Raw genomic sequence first — 21,601 nt, 5'->3', positions numbered from 1 at the left:
CAGCTCCCGGGTCCTGTGTCTCAGTTCAAAGTTTACAATATTCTGGTTAGAGAACGTGATTGGCTCAGCTGGGTCAAGTATCAACCCTGCAATTAATTAATTATCCCTGGGAAGTTAGGCTTCTATTTACTGGATCCAAAGAGAGATTCACATGAACCAGGCAGATACCAAGAGGGGTCTCCTGCACCCCTCTTTGGACTCTTGTCCCTACTGTCATCTGTCCTAATAACCTACCCACTTGACAAGGCTAAGGTCTCATTTCTTCTCAGAAATCCCTTTCAATTTCTCTTACTGCCACACCCCATACCAGCTTCCATGCTTATTTATTTATTTATGTTTGAGATGGAATCTCACTCTGTTGCCCTAGCTGGAGTGCAGTGGCATGATCTCCCCTTACTGCAACCTCTACCTTCTGGGTTCAAGCGTTCTCGTGCCTCCCCATCCGGAGTAGCTGGGATTACAGGAGCGAGCCACCAGGGCTGGTTAATTTTTGTATTTTTAGTAGAGACATGGTTTCACCCTGTTAGCCAGGCTGATCTTGAACTCCTGACTTTAGGTGATCCGCCCTCCTCGACCTCCCAAAGTGCCGGGATTACAGGCGTGAGTCAGCATGCCTGGCCCCATGCTTCTGCAGAACCTTGCTTCTGTCTCTATCTTAGCACATGTCATGGTCTGCTTTTGTATTTGTCTTGTAGTTATTTCTACAGGTGTCTTACCTCCCTCCACCTAATGATAAGTTCCTATAGAGAAGAGCCTATTATTCAGGGCATCCATGTCACGTATTTTACCTGCCATGGTGCCTTACATATTTATAGGGGACACTTGAGGCTTGCCACAGTGGAGAGGAAAGGACAAAGCTTTTGAAGCCCAACAGACTTCAAGTGGGGTTCTTGCTTTATCACTTATTAGCAACAAAGCTTGGAATATGTTATTTAACCCAGGCTCTGGGTTTCTTTGTCTGTGGAAATGAGTAAACCATTGCCTACCTTAGAGGGTTATGAGGACCAAATGAATTAACATATCAGTGTCTGGTACCTAACGGGCACTTAAAACATGATGGTTCCTTCCTTTCTAGTAAATGCTAGTTTTTGTTGTTGTTGTTGTTGTTGTTGTTGTTTGACAGAGTCTTACTCTGTCACCCAGGCTGGAGTGCAGTGGTGCACTCTCAGCTCACTGCAACCTCCACCTCCTGTGTTCAAGCAATTCTCCTGCCTCAGCCTCCTGAGTGGTTGGGATTACAGACACACACCACCAAGCCTGGCTAAGTTTTGTATTTTTAGTAGAGAAGGGGTTTCACCATGTTGGCAAGGCTGTTCTCGAACTCCTGACCTCAAGTGATCTGCCGGCTTCAACCTCCCAAAGTGTTGGGATTACAGGCATGAGCCACTGCGCCTCCCCCCCTCCCCCAGGTTTCATTTAGTTGTTAGAAAAAATGGGCTTGAAAGCGTATCTGGTAATTTCCAGGTAAAATTCTCCTAGAGTAAATATTGGATAATTCAGCCCTATGAGTAACCAAATGATCATGAATTTAGTAATTCTTTATATTCTCTTTAAAATCATAATTTTGAACGACATTTAAGATTAAATAATGGTTTAGCGATTTTTACTGGAAAAAGAAAATATAAGTAGTCATGTTCAAACAAACAGTGGAAAAAGACATACTAGAGGGCACCTTGAAATCCCAAAAACTTGCATGAGATAAAATTTAAATCAGTATCTTTTGGCCTTACGATCTCAGTTATAGAAATTATGCCAATGGCATTTCACTGATAAGTTTGCTAAAGCACTCCCTGTTTTCTAAAGGAGTTTTAAAACTAAATAATTTTAAATATTTTTAAGTGGAAAAAGAAAAGCTGTAAGTGGGTGCCAACAATGAGACCCAGCTGGGTGATATTATTGCAGAAGCATCTGGCCGCTCCTTGGCCCCTGTGGTAGTGGTGTTGATGTTTATAGAGTTGCCTTTTCACATGTGACATAGTTAAACTTCAGATGGACAGTCTGGAGACTTCTGTGTTTATCTGGATGTTAGTTTCTTTGAATGGGCTTTGAATCAAAGGCCTTTCTTAATAGGCCTTTGATTTATCCGCTGAGGAGCGTTTTTTAATAAAGAATGATTACTTCCCCTGGTGGCCACATACATGTGTATCACTGTATGCTTATATTTCCTCTGCACAACCAGCAAGTTGTAACTCTCTGCAGCTTTCTTTAGTTGAGGCTGCTGGAAGAATGAATAAGACTTAGATTTAGTTATTTTTAATAGAAAAAAAAGATCTGTCTTCAAATTCATAAAGACAATCTTCCATAAAATATATGTATAGAATAATGAAAAAGGAGGAAAAAAATAAATTATAAGAAGAGAGTGATATGATCTGCTATAATCCTGATGCTGTATTTAATAGGGCTGCCTTTTGAGACTTCTGTGTAGTAATGACATTTTCATGAAATGTGTCCTAACTCAAAAGTACTTCCTATGAGATTTGTCCTTAGTTTATTTAATAACACTCAAGACAGAGTTGATGTAGGGTGTGTAGGTCTTTCTAATACCTAGAATCACTATAGAGTCTTTCTTGTTATTTTACTGGGTATGCTTCTTGCATTTAAGCCTTTAATTATTAGCATTGTTTGACAACAAAGGATGAAATAAAAAGCCTTTCTATTGAGCACATAATTACTAAAATTAAAAATTTTAAATAATTAAAGAAATTTTGGCACAAGTTTATTATGTGCTAGGAATTGACCCTGGATTCAGAGGTCAATAAAAACCAGTCCCTACACTCAAAGAGCTTACAATCCAGTGACAAGACATAGGTATAGAAAAAAAATTATAATGCATTTGACATGTGCTTTAATTGGCAGGGCAGACACATAATACTAAGGGAGTTGATAATAGGCGAGGAAGGAAGTGGTTGGTTAAGTCAGGATTGTCTGGAGGACTTGATGCCTGTGTTGAGTCTTAAAGGATGAGTTAATTATGTAAACAACACAGAAGAGGCATCCCAGTGAGAGTGAGTATGAGACTTATAGGTACATAGATGTACCTGTGTGCCTCAAAACTAGTCCAGTGAGGCTGGGTCATAGGGTGTGGGAGGTGGGGAGAAAGAGGGAAGGTTGTAGGAGAGTAAGCAGGGAAGGCAGAAAATGACAGATTATTAAGGATCCTATGTGACCTGCATTTTGCCTTGAAAGTAATGATGAGCCATTAAAGTATTTTAAGCTGAGAAATTACTTAGCCAAATGTATATTTTGTAAAGTCTTCCTGATAAACGATGAAGAATGGAGTAGGTCAGTGTAGGAAGCCATTTATGAAACTGTTGCCTTCATCCAGATAAGAAATTAAGTTAGCAGGCTCTGACCTTAAAGATAGAAAGAAAATATTCATTTAAAAGGTATTGAGGAATTAGGGAAATTTAGTAAATGGGAGTGAGAGAGAGAAAGAAGTAAAAATAAATGTAGAGCAGCTGGCCTGGGCCAGGCACATGTTAGTGCAAGATGCTAAAATAGGGAACACGGAGGAGCCGTAGGTTTCGTGTGGAAGTCAATGAGCTCATTTTTCTATGTGTTGCAAGTGATGTGTCTATGGGCAATCCTGAGCAATCCCCACTATGAAATGAAATCTGCATTTCAGAGAGAAATTAAGCCTAGAGATATAGATTTGAAAATTACCAGCATGTCAAGCTTACTAAAGCCACTGGAGTAGATGAACTTACTCAGGGAGAACAGGCCTCCTTGGAATATACGTAATAGAAGGAGAACTGGCAGGAACTGAAATGAGAAGTCAGGGAAGAAAATCAGGAGAGAAAGATGTAATGGAAGCCAATACTGGAGCAGGAAGGGAGTAGCACAAAGTGTCATATAATACAGAGAGGTAAAGCGATGTTTGTAGTTTGATAGTTACCGGTGAGTATGACAAGCACATACGGAGTGTTGGAGGCAGAAGAAAGACTGCAGGAGGTTGCAGCAATAAGCTGATACTAGGTATGCCAGAACATAGAAAGCACCATTTACACTATGCAGTATACCACGTGTACGTAGTAATAACGAAGTTTTCCTTGTGTTGTCATCTTAGCATAATTCATCTTTGTGACCTCTTCCATTTAGTACCCTGAGCTGATGGTGGCTTCTTACAACAACAATGAAGATGCTCCCCATGAACCAGATGGAGTGGCCTTGGTTTGGAACATGAAGTTTAAGAAAACCACACCAGAATATGTCTTCCACTGTCAGGTAGGAGTCAGCGTAGTAAAAATAACTTACATCTCCTGCTAGACCAAATATAGTTTGTGCTGTATTGCATCTGTCTTATGCTGAGAGGAAGAACTCAGTTTAAAAATGAAATTGTTGACAATTTTGGAAAATTTACCCACAGTAACCTAATGTTTTGGGAAAGTGGCAACCCCCCCCCCCCCCCCGCCGCCCAGACAGTTAGGAAGCTTGGCTGGGGACTGTGTGCCATTTTCTTTCTATTTAAAACAGCCCCCATGAGGATGAGTTTATAAAGACCTCACACTTATGAAGAAATCGTGGTGTGCCACTTCCTCTGCTTAAAAGCAACATATGCTTGCCCACCCACGTGGACATCCTCAGAGCACTACCATTTCAAGTCTCCTACTCTCTTGGAAATGCAGTTCAATGGATTTTGCCGATTTTAAGTTTGTGGGCGCCATATTGCTTAACAGATAATACTTTTGTAGCCGGCGTGGGGCAAGACTTACCACCCATATTTCTTGAGTTACTTGGAAATACAGATGCTGTTTCTGGTTTGAAAATGCAGAGCTAATTTCAAATATGTTTGTATTTTTCATTCCTTCTCTCTGCGGACACGTCTTCTCTTCCACTTGACACAATACAGGCTGAAATTATGGTACCCTTGGACACGTTCAGCATTGCTCTGTTGCCATGACTCTGCCTAAATAATAGGCCTCAGCATAGGCCAATATACCAACCCTTTTATTAATGCTCCTATCCTGTGATTATGCATAGGCAAATAAAAAACAAACATTTCAGCTCAAAATTGCAGTTCCTCAAATGTTACAATTCAGAGGTACTGAATGGCAGATTACTCTGAATACAAATACATCATTTGAAAAGGGTGGGTAAACCTGTTGATTTTTGGAAGCTTAGTGCCATTTTCTATCTAAGAGCCAAGTATCTTTTTGAACTAAAATATGTTTAGACTTTAGAGTATTATCAGATACAATTTGGGGAATAGGAGCTGCTGGAATAGAGTCCCAGCCTCAACCTGATTGAGTAACTTCTAACTCTGGCCATGTTTTTCTAATTTGCTATCTCAAAAACAACTTAACAAGAAGTCTAGGTCTGTATGGTAAATAACCTTTATTTTCTGAGCCTTTGAAATAAGAACGGTTCTTTCTTTCTCTTTTTCTTTTTCTTTTTTTTTAAGATTTTCAAGTCAGCTTGATATGCTCCTTCTGTAATCATAGAAGCACAAAATCCTAATTTTGTTCAGTTTTACAAGGTTTGCTAAACTCCCAGGAAAATACTGTGAGGGTTAAGAAATAAAGAAAAGCACATTTTTGAAAAACAGTGCCTTTTATTTTGATATTACAGGAAGTATATCTTTGATTTAAAAAATCTAATAATAATACATTATTATAATCAATATGTATGATCTTTATTATGATTTTTAAATTTTAATTATATTAACTGACTACAGGTTTTAGGAATCAACTGTAAATTATTTGTTTTGCCACATGACAATAGTTAATACTAGTATTAATTGAAAGGGCATTCGTGTGTGTGTGTGTGTGTGTATCTTTGGAACCATTGACTAAACATTTCTCCAACAATTTTTTTTTTAGTTTCTCCCTTAATGATCCAATATATGTCATTGAGAAGAAAATACACTCATGATTTCAAAAAAAGCAAGAGGTACCCTAAATATATTAACAAGGTAGTCATACCAGAGTTACCAAAAGATACTGAGTAAAATAGTTGATTCCAAAAACTTGTAGTCAGCACTTTGATACACATGATACTCATGAAGTTGGGATAAAAGCCAGGTAAATATCACTGGCTGCCAAAGAAAAATAAAATTGCTATGATATTTAGTATTTCTGAACTGTTGGGAGATCAAATCAGGAAACATTCAGCAGCCAAGGAAGTCCTAGATAAAATAGTGATGGAGGTTAGGTAGACGGATAAGATAATAAAGGCAATTTGGTTACCGTTGTACTAAAGTGTGATACCTGTAGCAATATCTACATGTTTCTGTATTTTAAATTTTCCTAACACTTCTGCCTTCATGATCTCATTGATTGTACAACAGAGAGGTAGGAAAAATGTTATTATTCTCTTTTTCCAGTTGAGAGATTTTAAACTTTAGAGGTTACCCAGCTAGTGAACAGTAGAGCCAGTCCTGGAACTGAGGCTTATTCTATCACATACATTGTGCCATCACCCAGGCTGCCTTCTAAAAACGTGAGCAGACATGGGACTTGATAGCAAAGGCTGTACAGCCCATTCAAGGTATATTTTTGGCCGCATACCCTTATAAGGTATTGATTAGACATGGTTCTAGACATGGCTATCTTTACCACCTTCTAACCCTAAATGGAAATTTAGAGATCCCACAGAATTAAAATATATATATGGAAAAACCAAAGCCCTCACTCACTGACCTATAAATTTCCTTCTATGTCCTATCTGATCTTTGCTAAATCTTATTACAACTGGTCCTTTCTAGACACTAACTCAGGGAAATCAGGTCTTTTTAACGTGCTTCCACATTCTGCTGTGATGTTCTGATAATTTCAAAACTAGACAATACATTACTTAGAAAAAGGGCAGAGGTAGAGAGTAGCAAGAGTACCTCATGATGACTGTACTTTTATAATTTTGGAGTAATTGCATTAGCTATTCATTTCCTGCTGATCTCTGCTGATTCTTCATATTTTTAAAAAGTGTATAATTCAGCTACTCGGGAGGCTGAGGCGGGAGAATGGCGTAAACCCGGGAGGCGGAGCTTGCAGTGAGCTGAGATCCGGTCACTGCACTCCAGCCTGGGGGACAGAGCGAAACTCCGTCTCAAAAAAAAAAAAAAAAAAAAGTGTATAATTGTAAGCAAAACCAATGGATCAGAAAAGCATTGTTTCAGTCAGTGGAAAGCAAATGCACAAGAAACAGACATCAGCTCCATGGTGTTTTGTAAAGACTGACAAGCTTTTAGCCTACTCATAAAAAGGTTTTAGTATACAGTTTCATTTCTCTGTGTTATGGATAGCAAGGCCAAAATATATCTTCTACTGTCACGGGCAGTTTTGGTGTCTTTACTAAACTGAATTTTTAGTATGAGCTCTGGTCCTGCATTTTCTATTTTTATTTCAATAAAAACTGTCTATACTTGGAAAATATTGGTGGACCCTGCATAGAAATCAGCCACTCAGCCTCGTAGCACACTCTGGCAGTGCTCCTGCTGTCTTCTGTAGTGGCTTCCACACACTGTCATTAGATTATGTGTCTGACCACCCTGCATTGCTTACCCTGGTGTGGTCTTTCTCTTTTAAATGGAATGAATAGAATCAGAAATATATACCTTAGAATTATCTGCATTGAGGTAAATGGAAAAGCTATGTTTAGAATCTTAGCTTGGTCAGAGGTTTTTATTTTTACTTTTACTTTTTCCCGATTTGGTTTCTTTGTTCTTGGCAATCTCTTTTAGAGGGGGATCTGACAATGACCTGAAACTGACAATGACCTGAAACCCTTGCGATTTCAGGGCAAAGCAGAATGCGAAGTAGGTAATATCAGCTAACCTCATTTGTGTCAGTGTTTAAGCCCTCAGTCTTTATTCCTACATGGGCTTCACTTCCCATTAAGATTCTATAAAGGGTGCAGATGTCATTGCTGCACACGGCCTCAGCTGCCCAGTGTTTGATTCTGTATGAGGTTCCTGCTAACCTCAAAGAGAGTTCCACCTGTGAAGAGTGACGGTAACATAGGAGGGAGTGTGGGCTGGTGGTTAGGACAGGGACAGAAAGTTGGGACTTGGAGTTCCATTCCTAGCTGACCACACTGCTGAGTGACCCTGGGTGAGTCATGGGGGCCTTATTGTTGTGTTTCCCAATCCCATGCAAAGAAGACTTTCTCTAGTCTCTAGTGTAATTGTAAAGTTTATTTCGATAAACCTCGTTTCTTCCTCCATCAATTTTTGGCCCTCCTCCAACCCAGTTGTGGTCTGCAATCCAAATCTACAAAACAGCTGTGAATGCAAAGATGTAAATTAATTGACATTAATTTTATAAAGTATATTTTGACCAGAGAAGTGTTAAAATCTCCTTAAGGATTTTTATTTATTTTTTTAAATGAAAAGAAGAGTAACTTGCTTATGGCCCAGCTGATAAAAAGAAAAAGGCATCTTATAAGCTTTTCTCTTGCCTAGGCTAAGAAGTGGTGATTACAGATCAAAAAAGAGAAATGGATAAAAGAATAGAAAGTTCTTTGACAATTACTGCTTCATATTTAGTATGAATTCCTGGGATTCAAAATGAAAGCACATAGTAGGTGCTTTATAATTGCCAGATAAACTCCATGGCTAAGAATATGAAAACCAGAGTGAGACCTAAACAGTTTTCAAATGTGATATTCAAAGTACCTCAGGATGGGAAAACAGAATAGGAAACCTCAACCAGTGTAACATAGATTATCATACACATTTTGAAGAATAAAATCATGGAAAATTTAAACTTACTTTTGACATAAAGTTAAAATTAAACTCTTACGTAAAAGATACAACTTACAGGGATCAGACCAGAGAAATAGTGCCACAACATTGCTACTTTGTGCCTTTCGGAAAAGACATAAGGGAATATCAGTGTACATGCCAAAATGAAATGCAGACATCCCAAAACACTTCTTTTCTGCCAATTGAGTATGACCGATCCGATGAGCTAGACACTGATTCTTATTAAATCAAACAGCAGGAAGTTCATTTTGCTTTGCCCAGGAAGCTGGAAGCAGAAAACCTGCCTCTCCGGCTTTCTTTCTTTATCTACCCTCCTCTAGAGTCTTCTCCAAAAAGCAACTCATGAAGAAGCAGAAGTGATCATTGGGACACATCTAGGGATGTTAGAATTATCAGCTGGATTCTAGCAAAGAGATCGTATTCTAGGTGATTCCTCATCTGAAAACAGCAATGGCGGAGATTATTTCTATACCAAGTGAGCTATTTGATGCAGAGGATGCCATAAGAATACACCTTTAAACAAGTTGTTTTAAAATCGTTTTATTTGTCTTGCCATGTCACATTGCAAATGATCAAGCTAGAATTTCAGATCATTACAAAAACTGAGCCTCTTATTAGCATTTGCTGCATCCCATTAATGTGCACACATGTTGTCAACACAGAACTCCAGCACTGCTGATTCTGTCCAGTTCCCTAAATGCCCTTCCCTTCTCTCCCTATCCACTATGCTACAACTGTCTGAACCGGGATTTCTCCAGTGTGATTCATTCAGGAATTATCCTGGGAATTACGGATGCTGTGCAGTGAGAGCCAGATTGCAATATGAGCACGTTTTCTGGCCTGTCCCTCCATTCCCTTCAATACCCACCCACCTCCAGCCATTCACTGAGGTGAGAGAAGGCTTAGTCTCAGGAAGATGGGTGTTCTGAGGGATCTGGGTTGAATACAGATGGGATTCTAGCTACCTCTTAAGATTATAATGAGGATAATAGAAACAATATAGTTATATTAGTCTGCTCAGGCTGCTATAACAAAATAACATTGACTGGGCAGTTTATAAACAACAGAAATTTATTTTTTACTGTTTTGGAGTCTGAGAAGTCCACGGTCAAGGAGGCAGCAAATACTGAGCTAAAATGAGATCAGTATTTTAATAACTGGTAAGGTTATACTGTGTGTATAGCCTTACACATGATATAATCTGTGAGAACTCTCTTCTTGGCTTGCAGATGGCCACTGTCTTGCTGTGTCTTCACATGGTGGATGGAGAGAATGAGCTCTCTGATATCTCTTATAAGGACTCTAATCCTATCCTATCAGGTCCCTACCATTATGACCTCATAACCTTCATTACCTCCTTCTAGTCCCTGTTTCCAAATACAGTCACATTGAGGGTGAGGGCTTCAACATATGAATTTGGTCGCGATGGGGGGAAGTACAATTCAGTCCATAGTAATTGGTGAACTTGCTTTGAAATGATAAAAGTATTCTCTTTACATCTGTTTGTTTTATTATTATCGCATGATAGTCACGTGGGAAGAAGCTTAAACCTTGGCATTTTTATTTTTCTTGCTAGGATATATTCCTGAAGAAATTTCACCTAACTTAGATTCATTCATTTACCCATTCATGTGTTCATTCATTCAACAACTATTTTGGAGGTACCCACCATGGCCAGGCCCTCACAGCAATGATAGGCTGGAGGTGAGACCCTCTCCACAAGAGCCCTTCAGTTTTCCCCAATCCCAACCATGCTTAATTTTCCATCACCTGACTGACTTCTCTCAATTATTTCTATTGCCTGGGCCGTGTTCACATTGGTCAAATTTATATGTGTGTTCTTTATATTAAAATGCCGATTGATAGAGGGAACTTGAGACAATTCCAAAGTTCTCTCATCCTGACTATTTAACCATTTGTTTCCTAACTAATTGATGATGAGGCATTTTCTGAGTTCTGGGAGAAAGTTAAGTACATAGTGGTTAAGAGTGAGCTATAAAGCCACACAGCCTGGAATTATAATTTGGATTCTACCACTTAGAAGCTCTGTGACATTGAGTGAGTCAAACAGTTGTTATGAGACTATGATAAATAAATAAACGTGATGTGTTTAGTGTCAGGCCCATAGTAAGTACCCAGTTAGTGTCAGCAATAGTTATTATTGAATATACAAGAATGAAATTCAAAATATTTAGCAACTCTTTGTGTATTGTCCAAATCGTGTGGATGTGACCTCCCTCCTTAGTTGCTGAATGGGGGGTTGTGACTGAAGGGTTCTCCAGGGAGGTACCAATTCGTTCAGGCAGCAGGAGAGTGCTGGGGGCAGGTAGAGAAGGGCATCTTACCAATGAGTGCAAAATAAGCTCAGCATTTGTTGTTGTTGTTGTTTTTCATTTTTTAGACAGAGTCTCGCTCTGTCATGAGGCTAGAGTACAGTGGCACGATCTCGGCTCACTGCAACCTCCGACTCCCAGGTTCAAGCGATTCTCCTGCCTCAGCCTCCCAAGTAGCTGGGATTACAGGCACACACCACCACGCCTGGCTAATTTTTGTATTTTTTGGTAGAGACGGGGTTTCACCATGTTGGCCAAGCTGGTCTTGATCTCCTGACCTTGAGATTCTCCTGCCTTGGCCTTCCAAAATGCTGGGATTACAGGCGTGAGCCATTGCACCCAGCTGAGCTCAGCATTTTGATAACCCATAAGGTCATACTGTGTGTATGGCTTGAATATCATCCTGTTATTGTGCTTTTGCCACATTCGAGGTACAGATGCATTGGATTCCTTGGCTTGACTACTCACACTGATGGCCCCATGCCCCGGCTTCATAAATGAACCCTCTTGTACCTACATGGCTCACGTGGCTACAATGAATTATTTAGAGACTAACTGGCCATTTGCCGTGCTTAACACACTCTGTAGGCTATGAAGCAAGAATAAGGATGATGGGGCTGACCAATGTTTTCTACTTTCATTTAATACCAGTTTAGCATATCTGTTAAGAGCTGTCCCTCTTGGAGACACGTATGACCCAAGGACCCTTTGATAGGACTTCCATTCTCTGAACTATCAGATTATGCATTTTCTTTATCCTACAACATTTTCATATAGGCAAGAGCAGGTTTAAAAGAATACCAGGTGGTCTGAAAGGAAAGAGAAGTCTCAGAAGGGCAACACCCTTCCTCAGAGATATGTGCATGGGGGACCTCCTTTCAGGAAAGGAACGAGTATGGAGCAGGAGTGGGCTGTAGTTGCCCCAGGCCAGATGAGTACCCACCAAGAGTGGACAGAGGCCACTACCACCTCCGAGAGGGATACTTGTACATTGCTTCATCTTGTTTATATTCTAGGGATGGAACCACTTCTAGACTCCAGACCATCTATTTTTTTTAAATATAGCTTTTTCCCCCTCTGCAAACTAGGTCCACACTTTCTGATTTGTGTGCGTCTTTAAGTTGCCTAATATTGTTGGATGAATGGGGGTGTTTGAACACACTGTGTTATTAATACAGAGACTCATATTCTGCAGGAGTCACATTCTTATTTTAATTCATTTTAGACAGTGGCTTTGAGCAAAACTTAATTTTTGGAATTATTTGAAAGCATTTACTATTGTAGAGAATTTCTGCAAATAGAATCATCTTTACCTCCCGGGGAAGTTTTCTAACCTTTGTTGTAACAAATAGTCTATACTTTGCTTTTTCCATTTTTATATCTGGTTGTTTATTTTTCAATGGTATGTTCATTATTTGCCAAAGAATTGAACAAGATGTTTCTTTTATTAGGTGAAAAATTTATCTTCGTTAATTTTTAACTCTAATCTCCTTGAAAATATATTGAGTTTATGTCGTATATGCTACAAATTATTGTATCCATAATTATTTTATAACTTCACTGTTTTTTGTTCTCTAAAGCTGGTATATTTTTTCCTTTTGAGTTTTTAAACAAGTATTTCCAGCACCTATGAACAATAAGTTATGTAATGCAGCATTACATCTTTGCTTCTTCAATAACTTTGTCTAGTGTTATGTTGAGTAGTTGAAATTAAATTAAAATCCTTATTTCCTTAAAATGTTCATGATAAATATGGTCTTCTGAAAACTACAAAGAATAGGAGCAAAAACTGTACCCAAGTGCTCATGCTCACATAAATGCATGCGCGCGCGCGCGCGCGCGCGCACACTCACACACACAACCAAGACTCTCAAATCCTAGTCAAAAGCTATATTTCACAAAAGAGAATTATAGTAACATTGATGGTTTGCCAAAACCTCAAGCAGTGACAAAATCCACAGTGTCCTGAAAGGGATGCCTTTGCAAAACCATGCCTCTCCAGATGGTTTAGATTAGAGATGTTTAAAAACACATGGCAGCATTAGTTTGGTTTAGAATTCATAGTTAATTCAGTAGATAAAATAATGCAAATTTGAAACCCTATCCTGTCTATCAGAAAAATCATCAAATCTTATGATTGCTCTTAGGAGGGGTTGGTATGTGATGTGTTGCTTTTTAAATTATCTAATTGAAATAATAAAATTAACCAAAAAAAAGTAAAAAGAGGATTAAAATATAAAAGTATGAGTAAAAACTTTCTTCTCTGCAGAATATTTCTTCCTATAAGCTGTCATATCCAATCAGTTTGTATGGGATTCGACAGCCAATTGTCATTTCCTGAGATATATTCTGTGAAGAGGTTGTGTTACAGAGACAGCATGAAAAAATGGAAAAAATAATTCCAGAGCATCATGCCAAGAGAAGCCAAAATGTCCTTGAAGACCGCAGAGGGTTGCCTGGATCCCTTCACCTTGCTAATAATAGCAGATAAGCAGCTTACGCACACGTTTTTCCTTTGGCTTATTTAGCTTTCCCTCCTAGACACTTTCTAAAAGAGAGTGCTCTCAGTCCACATTTTAGTAAATTATTTTGCCTTATCTGTGATTTTTCATCTTGGGTGGGGGCTCATTGTGAACAGTGATGTTGTATATTGTGTTATCTGACACAAGACGTATAGTAGTTTCCCCAGGACCCTAAAAGGCTTCATCACTAAAAGCTCGGCTCCCACTGTCCCCTTCTTTATGTCTAAAATCAACAGTATCCCACCCTCTGCTCCCACAGTTGGACAGCCGGCAAACAACTCCTGGAAAAGAACTGCTGTATGGGAACAGTATTAATTTAATGATGTATATTATTGTGTATCCTACCAGCAGCACAAATGAAAGCATTCAGCAGATATGTTAAAATTGCCACTAGAAGAATGCTCACTCAAGGACTCAAAGCCTTTCAGAAAATCCACACAGGGAAAATATGGGACAAAGATTCTACAAAAATAGATTCAGAAGTTTTCAAAACACCGTTGCTAGGCTTTGAAGGGCTTGACTCTCAAAGTGGCCCAGTATTTACTTCCCCCTGAAAGTAACACATTTTGAGCATTTTTCCAAACATAAAAAGTAGAACTGTAGCTTCTAACGGCTAAAGGAGCTCCACTATCAAAGTAAACATGCTTCTTTGGCAGCAAGGACACGTGCGCGTGAAGAAAACTAGAGGGGAACAGGAAGAGTAGGAAGGTCCCTGTCACAGGAATTGGTGTGGATTCATGAGTATTTCAACTGTAGATTTAATTTTGTTTTAACCGTAGAGAAAATGCGTTGGCCAACCTTAACAATTGATCAACAGTTCTGCATATAGCCCCACTTAATATGTGTAACTGGAGATCTATTTTGTTGTTTCATCTAATAATCAATTTTTTAAACAAATGGGAATGGATGATGACTTGGCAGGGGAAGATGCAAGCATTTGAGAGAATCCAGGCACTTTATCACAGGCATAAATGACACCATGCCAACCTATCTCCAAAAAACTTGTTGAAAAGACTTCACTTTTGGAGCAGATGCTCAGAGGAGAGAAAACCCCACCTGAGCCTTTCTCCGCTCTCCCCCGTCACACTCCTCACGATGACCCTGACATGTTTTATTGCATGTTTTTTTGTGTGCTTTGTCAAATTTGTGAGTACTTGGCTAATTTTCAGAACAGAATTTCACTGGATGATCACTTCTCTATATTGAAAGCTGCTTTACATAAATTTCCTGCCTTTAGAACATTCCAATGTGTTCTTCCCTTTGTATGAGGGATTTTGAGCCAAGTTTTGTAAAACATCACAAGTTTAGACAACATGGACAGAGAAGGCCAATTCTCAAATGAGATATGATTTACTAAAGAAGACCAGGATAATTAAATAATTTTTTTGAAAAACAAATCATCACAGTCTCCAAACTATCCTTTGTGTCAATAGGAATTTTCACTATATCAGGTCCTCTGATATGACAGCTGCTGATTTGGGACACTGTTACAGAAGTGAAACAGAACACCAATGCTGTGTTATAACTCAAACTTGTAATTAAACATCTGGGACCTGCCTGCTTTAACGAAGAGTTAAGAATATTTGGTTGGCTGTGTATCATATCTCTAAACTGATACTACTGTGATTTAATCATTACACATTGTGTACATGTATCAAAATATCACATGTACCCCCCAAAATATGTACAACTATGATATGCCAATAAAAAATACAAAACAAAAACAAAGATTGAAGGACTTAGAAACTATTTATTTTCTCACATTATTCTTTTAGTTAGCAAGTACTCTTTTTTTCATACACCGTGCAAAGAGAAAAAAAAATACCCTTCATTATTTTGTTAAAATTTCACTAGTTAGCTAGTATTTGTGTTACAGGAATAATGTCAAAATAAATGGGAAATAGGCTCTGTGAGCCTTTCAGACCTATATTATTCCAAAACTAAATTTAAAATGTTTGTTCTTAAAAGCCTTTACGAATTCTTAAACAACGTCTGTATCATGGATACTTACCCTGAGGGATCCAAGAGTGTTGAATCTTGCCTACCAATGGAATGAATTCAAGCCATAAATATATTACTTGACTGTTCTCTACCTCAAAACTCTTCTAAAGCAAGGGAGGACAGAAATGGGAAGGTAAATAATATAGTTCGTGTTTTATATTCTGCATAGTTCCTGACGAAAACCCTTGGTGAGCTGTATGTGTGACTAGTTCATATTAATAATGGTTTGGGTGCAAAATTCGGAGACAGCGAAGAGTTGCAAAGTATACATCAGGAGAAATGAAAGTGTAGAGGTAGGGTAAAGCTTTCCATTGTTACCTGCATAACATAATTTGCCATACCCTTAGGTTGATGGCAGATCAACCCAGTGAAAAAACACTCTAAGCCTCTGGGTAGTATTTTTAAAAGAAGACTAATGGATTTTTACTGCCCAGTTCACATGTATCAAAGTAAGAAAGATGACGCCTTGGAAAACAGGCAATATCAGTTGAAGCAAAGCATAGTATAAATGCCAAGACCTATATTAGAATTTATATATGCCCAAAGCCTGTTTACTTGGAGCCCGAATTCTCACTGGCTCTGAGCCTGAGGGGCCATGATCCATTTCTCTGGTTAAGCTAGGTCAGTACCACCTGTGTTCCTACAGTGAAGTCAGAGCTGCTGAGATCCGTGTACCCTCCAGCCGCTGTATTTATTATTCCACTTGGGAATGCTCTGCCATTGAAGGCTCATCTGACCAGGGTGGGATCACAGGCAGCAGGTATGCCATGAACAACAAACCCATATTCTTAACATATGTTTAATTTGAGTAACTCTCCTCCTTTAAAATACCTCTTGATTCTAAATCCACATCCTGATTTGCCCACTCTTGTTACCATTTTCTGCTGCCTGTTCTGAATTAATCCTTTGAGGTGGTCATTCCCCGGAAAGAAAAAAGGAAAATGAGAAGAGAGATGCAAAGTTGGGAATGTGAATGAAAGAGAATGGGAGAGAGCAGAGGGAAGGGGATCATTAACTAGAGTCTGCTTTCATGAGCTAGATTTTCTTTGAGCTGTATAAGAAAGGAGAGGTAGAGGAAGAAGAGAAATAAAAAAAAAGCGCTTGAAAGGTTATCCGTTAATATCCCTACTGAAGAATGAAAATCATTTTTTTTCAGTAGAGCTCAATTTGCAGATTATTTTCATTTCTCTGTCGTACTTCATCTCAAAGAATTGATATAATCTAAAAAGTGGTTAAAATTATTAAAATAGTTTCCATAGTAGAAAATTAAATGATTTTACTAACTGTCAAAGTCAGTGTTTAAACTGAGATAATTTGAATTATATTTTATATAGTGATCATGTCACTGGGATGTCTAAACATTCTTTGGAAAAGTAATAATCCCTGATTCTGATTTCTCATCAACAGAAAACTGACTAAAGGTTAAGATTATTAGCCACCAATTGCTGTTATTTGCAAAAAACCTAAAGAGAAGGCTGGTTTTCATAAAGATTTTTGAATTTAAATATATTCTCCACCTTGGAACAATTAACCCTTTAGGAGACTTTCTACATTTTTCTTAGGTATATTTTCTGCTCAGAGGGTCATGAAACTGCTTCAAATACTTGATTTAAAATATATTTGAAAGTTAAATAGCAATATATTATGCTATTAAATATAAGACGGCAAAATATTATGTTGCTTCATAACATCAAATTTGTTTTCTGTCTATCTATCTATCTGTCTATCTAGCAATCAATCAAATACAGGTTTTCCTAGGCCACAGCAGACTGGTTTTTAAATGAAGTCATATTAACAGTGTAAAACGTATTTCTCTGGTCCTCACCTCATTTGAAACTTAGGCCCTCCGGGGTCTTCACATTCTCTCACGTTTTTCCTGGGAGTTCTCAGAGGGTGTTGCAAATGTGTTCATGAATAAGGTTCCAATAACTGCCCATGAAGCTAAAAGCAGCTTGCAATGACTCCAGCACTCAAGCCCCAAGGCCTTGCCCTCTGCCCTGTCCCCATTAGCATCGGAGGGCTGGCCTCACTCACTCCAGAGCAAGCTCCATCACTAGGTGCTGGTTTCCATTGCTGCAGCGCCATTGTTGCTGATGATGCTCCAGACCCCTGAGTAGTCCTGGGCCTTCCAGAACTGAAGCCAGCAGTCAGGGCATATTCCATGAAGGAGACAAAATTGATTCTCTCCTCCAAAGTGTGTATTCTTTGTCTGAAGGAAGCCTAAACACACAGGCTGGATACTCCACTTGTTCATAACAAATACAGTCTTTTCTGTTGTTCCAGTAGCACCCTTTTGCAAATAGAGCTCTGCAGACTTCTCCCACTGATCTGCTATTCATGCCTTCCGCACCGTGAACACTGCTTAAACTCAAACCTGGCTACCTGTTTAATTATATTTCAAGTTTGAAATGTAATGCCGTTTACCTCAACACTGAGGCAGATGACTTTTTTTTTTTTTTTAAATAGAGTTTGGCTCTTTGTTGTCCAGGTTGGAGTGCAGTGGCGTGATCTTGGCTCACCGCAACCTCTGCCTCCCGAGTTCAAGCAATTCTTCTGCCTCAGCCTCCCAAGTAGCTGGGATTATAGGCATGAGCCACCACGCCCAGCTAATTTTGTATTTTTAGTAGAGATGGGGTTTCTCCATGCTGGTCAGGCTGGTCTCAAACTCCCGACCTCAGGTGATCTGCCCATCTCGGCCTCTCCAGACGACATTTTATTCAGAGCAATTCAACAGATATTTGTTGAACCTAGCACTGTGCTAGGTACTGAGGCCACAATGATAAATACGACCTTTTCCTTGCCTTTGAGGAATCTGTCCCTGCCCCACTAGGTCAAAAGCAAGAACAGGTGATCTGAGGTAGAATGCATGGTACAAAACAAATAACTAGTGAGTGGTCTACCCAGAACACCCCAGCCGCTGCATTGTCACCTGACTTAAGGTGGATGGTGGAGTGGAGGTGGGAATGGTTAGGTTCGTTTGTGGAAAAGGGCTTTGGAAGTCTGAGCTAGCTCACATTAGGAGGGAGGCGACCTCACATGAAGAATACCTACCTCCTACCTCAAGAGCCTGCAAATGTTTGGGGATGACTGGTGAACCACAGGTATTCCTAAGGCTGGTTCTTATTAGGCAGGGAAAACTAGAAGCCTCGCTTTTCCTCATCCTTGCTGTGGAATGAAACTAATAATGTCCGTTACTATTTAGACAAGTGAGTGAACACTGTTTGTTTGAGAGATACTGTTCCTGGGGAGGGTCTGACCAGTAGAAGCCTCTGAAGGGCTTTTTGGGGGTAGAGAGAGAGCCCAGCTAGAGGGTGGTTCAAGTAATGTAAGAATCAGTGGCAACTCTGTTAATGTCATTAGGTTAAACCTACCTAATCAAAATCATAAGGAAAGCCTTACCTTTGCATACATATTTTTTTTGTTGTCCAAATAAAACAAGTAGCCCAAAATCTAGCACAATGACTGTCTATACAGGGCTGAATATCTGTAAAAGAAAAACACCTAAAAGAAGTTTGCATTGCCAGATGCTTGGCATCATGTAATCAAAACATTTTGAATGTATTTTAAAATAGTCTTCCAGATGTGTGACAGCTTTCAGCTTAGCTACAGTCACTATCTACATTTTGGAAGGGGAGTGGAAAACTGAGTTCGTTATTCAAATCATACAGGAAAATTGAATCCTTATTGCCTTCCAAGTCTGATTGCCTTGGGAAAAGGTAGTTTTATTTTATTTTTTGCCTTTCTACCAATTTCTTCAACACTGTATTTGACCTGACAAATGTAAACACAGTAGAACTTTCCACAGTACCTTGCGTTTGCCATAAGAAAGATGTTATTACCACCAAGGGTGACATTTCTTGACTGTGAAGTAGTCTAGTTATTTGGAATTCAACTTTTATTTTGTGCTTACTTTCCCTAGTTCTTGATATTAACTATACTTAATATGTACCAACTTACCCAGTTTCTTTTCATTTTAGGGCCCATGCTCAAGAACATGGAATTAACTAAGGAAAAAAAATAAGTAAAATAAAGTAGAGGGCTTTTTTTTCTTTTTTTTTTTTTTGCCTTTGAACTAGATTTTCCCAGAGAAATTCACATTCTTCAGTGAGAGTTATGTGCTATGTTAAACCCACTGTAGGATATTTATCTGTGCTCAAAGTAGGCACCACATATTAAGTGACCTACTAGTACCATAGGAAAAATTGCTCAGGAGAATTTGCACCTTGTGAAATTTGCAGTTATTTCCTCGTGGCCCACACAGAAATATTCTATTTGTGCTTAAGTCCATCAGTAAGTAAATCTGTGAATTTTGTTGTTGATATGGTATCATTGCCAATTTTAAAAGAAGAGAAGGCTTTACGTAGAAAATATTGAAGTGGTGGTATGTGTCGATCTAGTTCTCAATACATATCTTTCTGTCAACATACTTGAGTGTACTGTTCAGTTAACTTTCAATTATTCCTAATTAGTCTTTGATACCAGTTATATATGAGATACATTTTATAACTGGCAAATATAATTGGGCAAATATAATACATTGGCGTGTCTTTCTGAAGCTACAGTTAATTTAAAGATAAGACGGGATCCCTGTAATTGTACTGGTAGAGAATGGGTAGAAGTTTGCCCAAGTGACACATACCGATCAGCATAAAATGTCACTGCTTCAAAACAATTGAAAAACTTAAAAAATGAAAATATGTTCCTATGGTCTGCCAAAACCATCCTGACATTTTATCTGCATTGGTGGGAGGAGGGTTGGGGACAGTGGCGGGAAGTTTATTGTTACATTTTTTTCATGCCATGAGAACAAATTTGAAAAAGTTTTGACAAAAGGTGTATGGATTGTGATTGATGTGATGGTTGGTAGCACCTCTACTGAGAGAGTAGTTCTGTTAATGTAACTTAGACTTGAAAGATTTATTTTGGAGGAAGAGGGTCTGTGACTCATGGGTTACAAAATAACAGCAGAGTTTGGGTTTTTGCTAGTGGGTCTACAGTATGCTCTGTGTGTCTCTGCTTCAGTCTGAAGATTACTATCCTCTCTTTTTTGTTGTTTGATCTGTTTGAAATGGTAATTGGCAAAGGAGTTTAGTATGAGATAGGAAGTAGAAAGGAATTTTAAATCTCTATTCTGCCTGGAACTTTGGCTGTGTCAATATGGGAGTAAACAATTCAAATTAACCTCTTTAGGAAAATCTCACAACAGACTGTATTCTATCGGGGAAAGAAAGTGAAATAGAACTAGAGTCCATTTTTAAAGCCAAAACATAAACTCAGGTGAGCATGAGCTTGAGTGGGTATGAAGATTGTTTGTCTGGAAGTGTACAGTATGTATGTGACCATGACTTCAGCTAGTGATGAGCTGTGGGAATCAGCTGAATTTATACATACTTCTAAGTGCTTAATTTATCATTTTCTCAAAATATTTACAAGTTTATCAAGTATATGTTGACCACTCTGATAGAATAATGGCCTCCCAAAGACATCTCTATTCTTACACCAGGAACCTGTGAATGTTACCTCAAGTGGCAAAAGGGACTTTGCAAATAGGATTAAATTAAGGATTTTCTAAAAAAATTTTTCCGTGTGTTATTGGGGTACAGATGGTGTTTGCTTACATGAGTAAGTTCCTTAGTGGTGACTGGGGGAAGGGTGGGATGGGGGTGAGGGATAAAAGACTACAAATAGGGTGTAGTGTACACTGCTCAGGTTATGGGTACCCCAAAATCTCACAAATTAAGGATCTTGAAATGGAGAGGTTATCCTGGATTATGTGGATCGGCCCAATATAATCACAAGGTATCTCATAAGTGAAAGGGGGGGAGAGAGGCAAAGAGGGTCAGACTCAGAGAAGGAGGTGTGAGGATGGAAGCAGGATCAGAATGTGTGATGTGAGAAAGAGACTCAACCAACCATTGCTGGCTTTGAGGATGAAAGGTGCCATGAGGCAAGAAACAAGAGTGGCCTCTAGAAGTTGGAAAGAAAGCAAAGTAGTTGATTCTCCCCTAGAGCCTCCAAAAAGAAACATAGCACTGTTTACCCCT

General features: G+C 38.9%; 1 protein-coding gene across 2 annotated transcripts in view; it reads left to right on the top strand.

Annotated features, from left to right (window-relative positions):
• DYNC1I1 (dynein cytoplasmic 1 intermediate chain 1) overlaps positions 1 to 21,601 on the top strand; it is a 317,872-nt gene that overhangs the window by 209,501 nt on the left and 86,770 nt on the right. For both annotated transcript variants that reach the window (NM_001261582.1, XM_015134256.3), the window contains 1 exon segment: positions 4,099 to 4,224. In NM_001261582.1, coding sequence (NP_001248511.1) covers positions 4,099 to 4,224 — 126 coding nt within the window.

This window comes from Macaca mulatta, chromosome 3 (assembly GCF_049350105.2).
Source record: "Macaca mulatta isolate MMU2019108-1 chromosome 3, T2T-MMU8v2.0, whole genome shotgun sequence".
In the NCBI taxonomy this organism is placed as follows: domain Eukaryota; kingdom Metazoa; phylum Chordata; class Mammalia; order Primates; family Cercopithecidae; genus Macaca; species Macaca mulatta.
The sequence above is the reverse complement of the archived record's forward strand: the minus strand, read 5'-3'. Positions and strand labels throughout refer to the sequence as shown.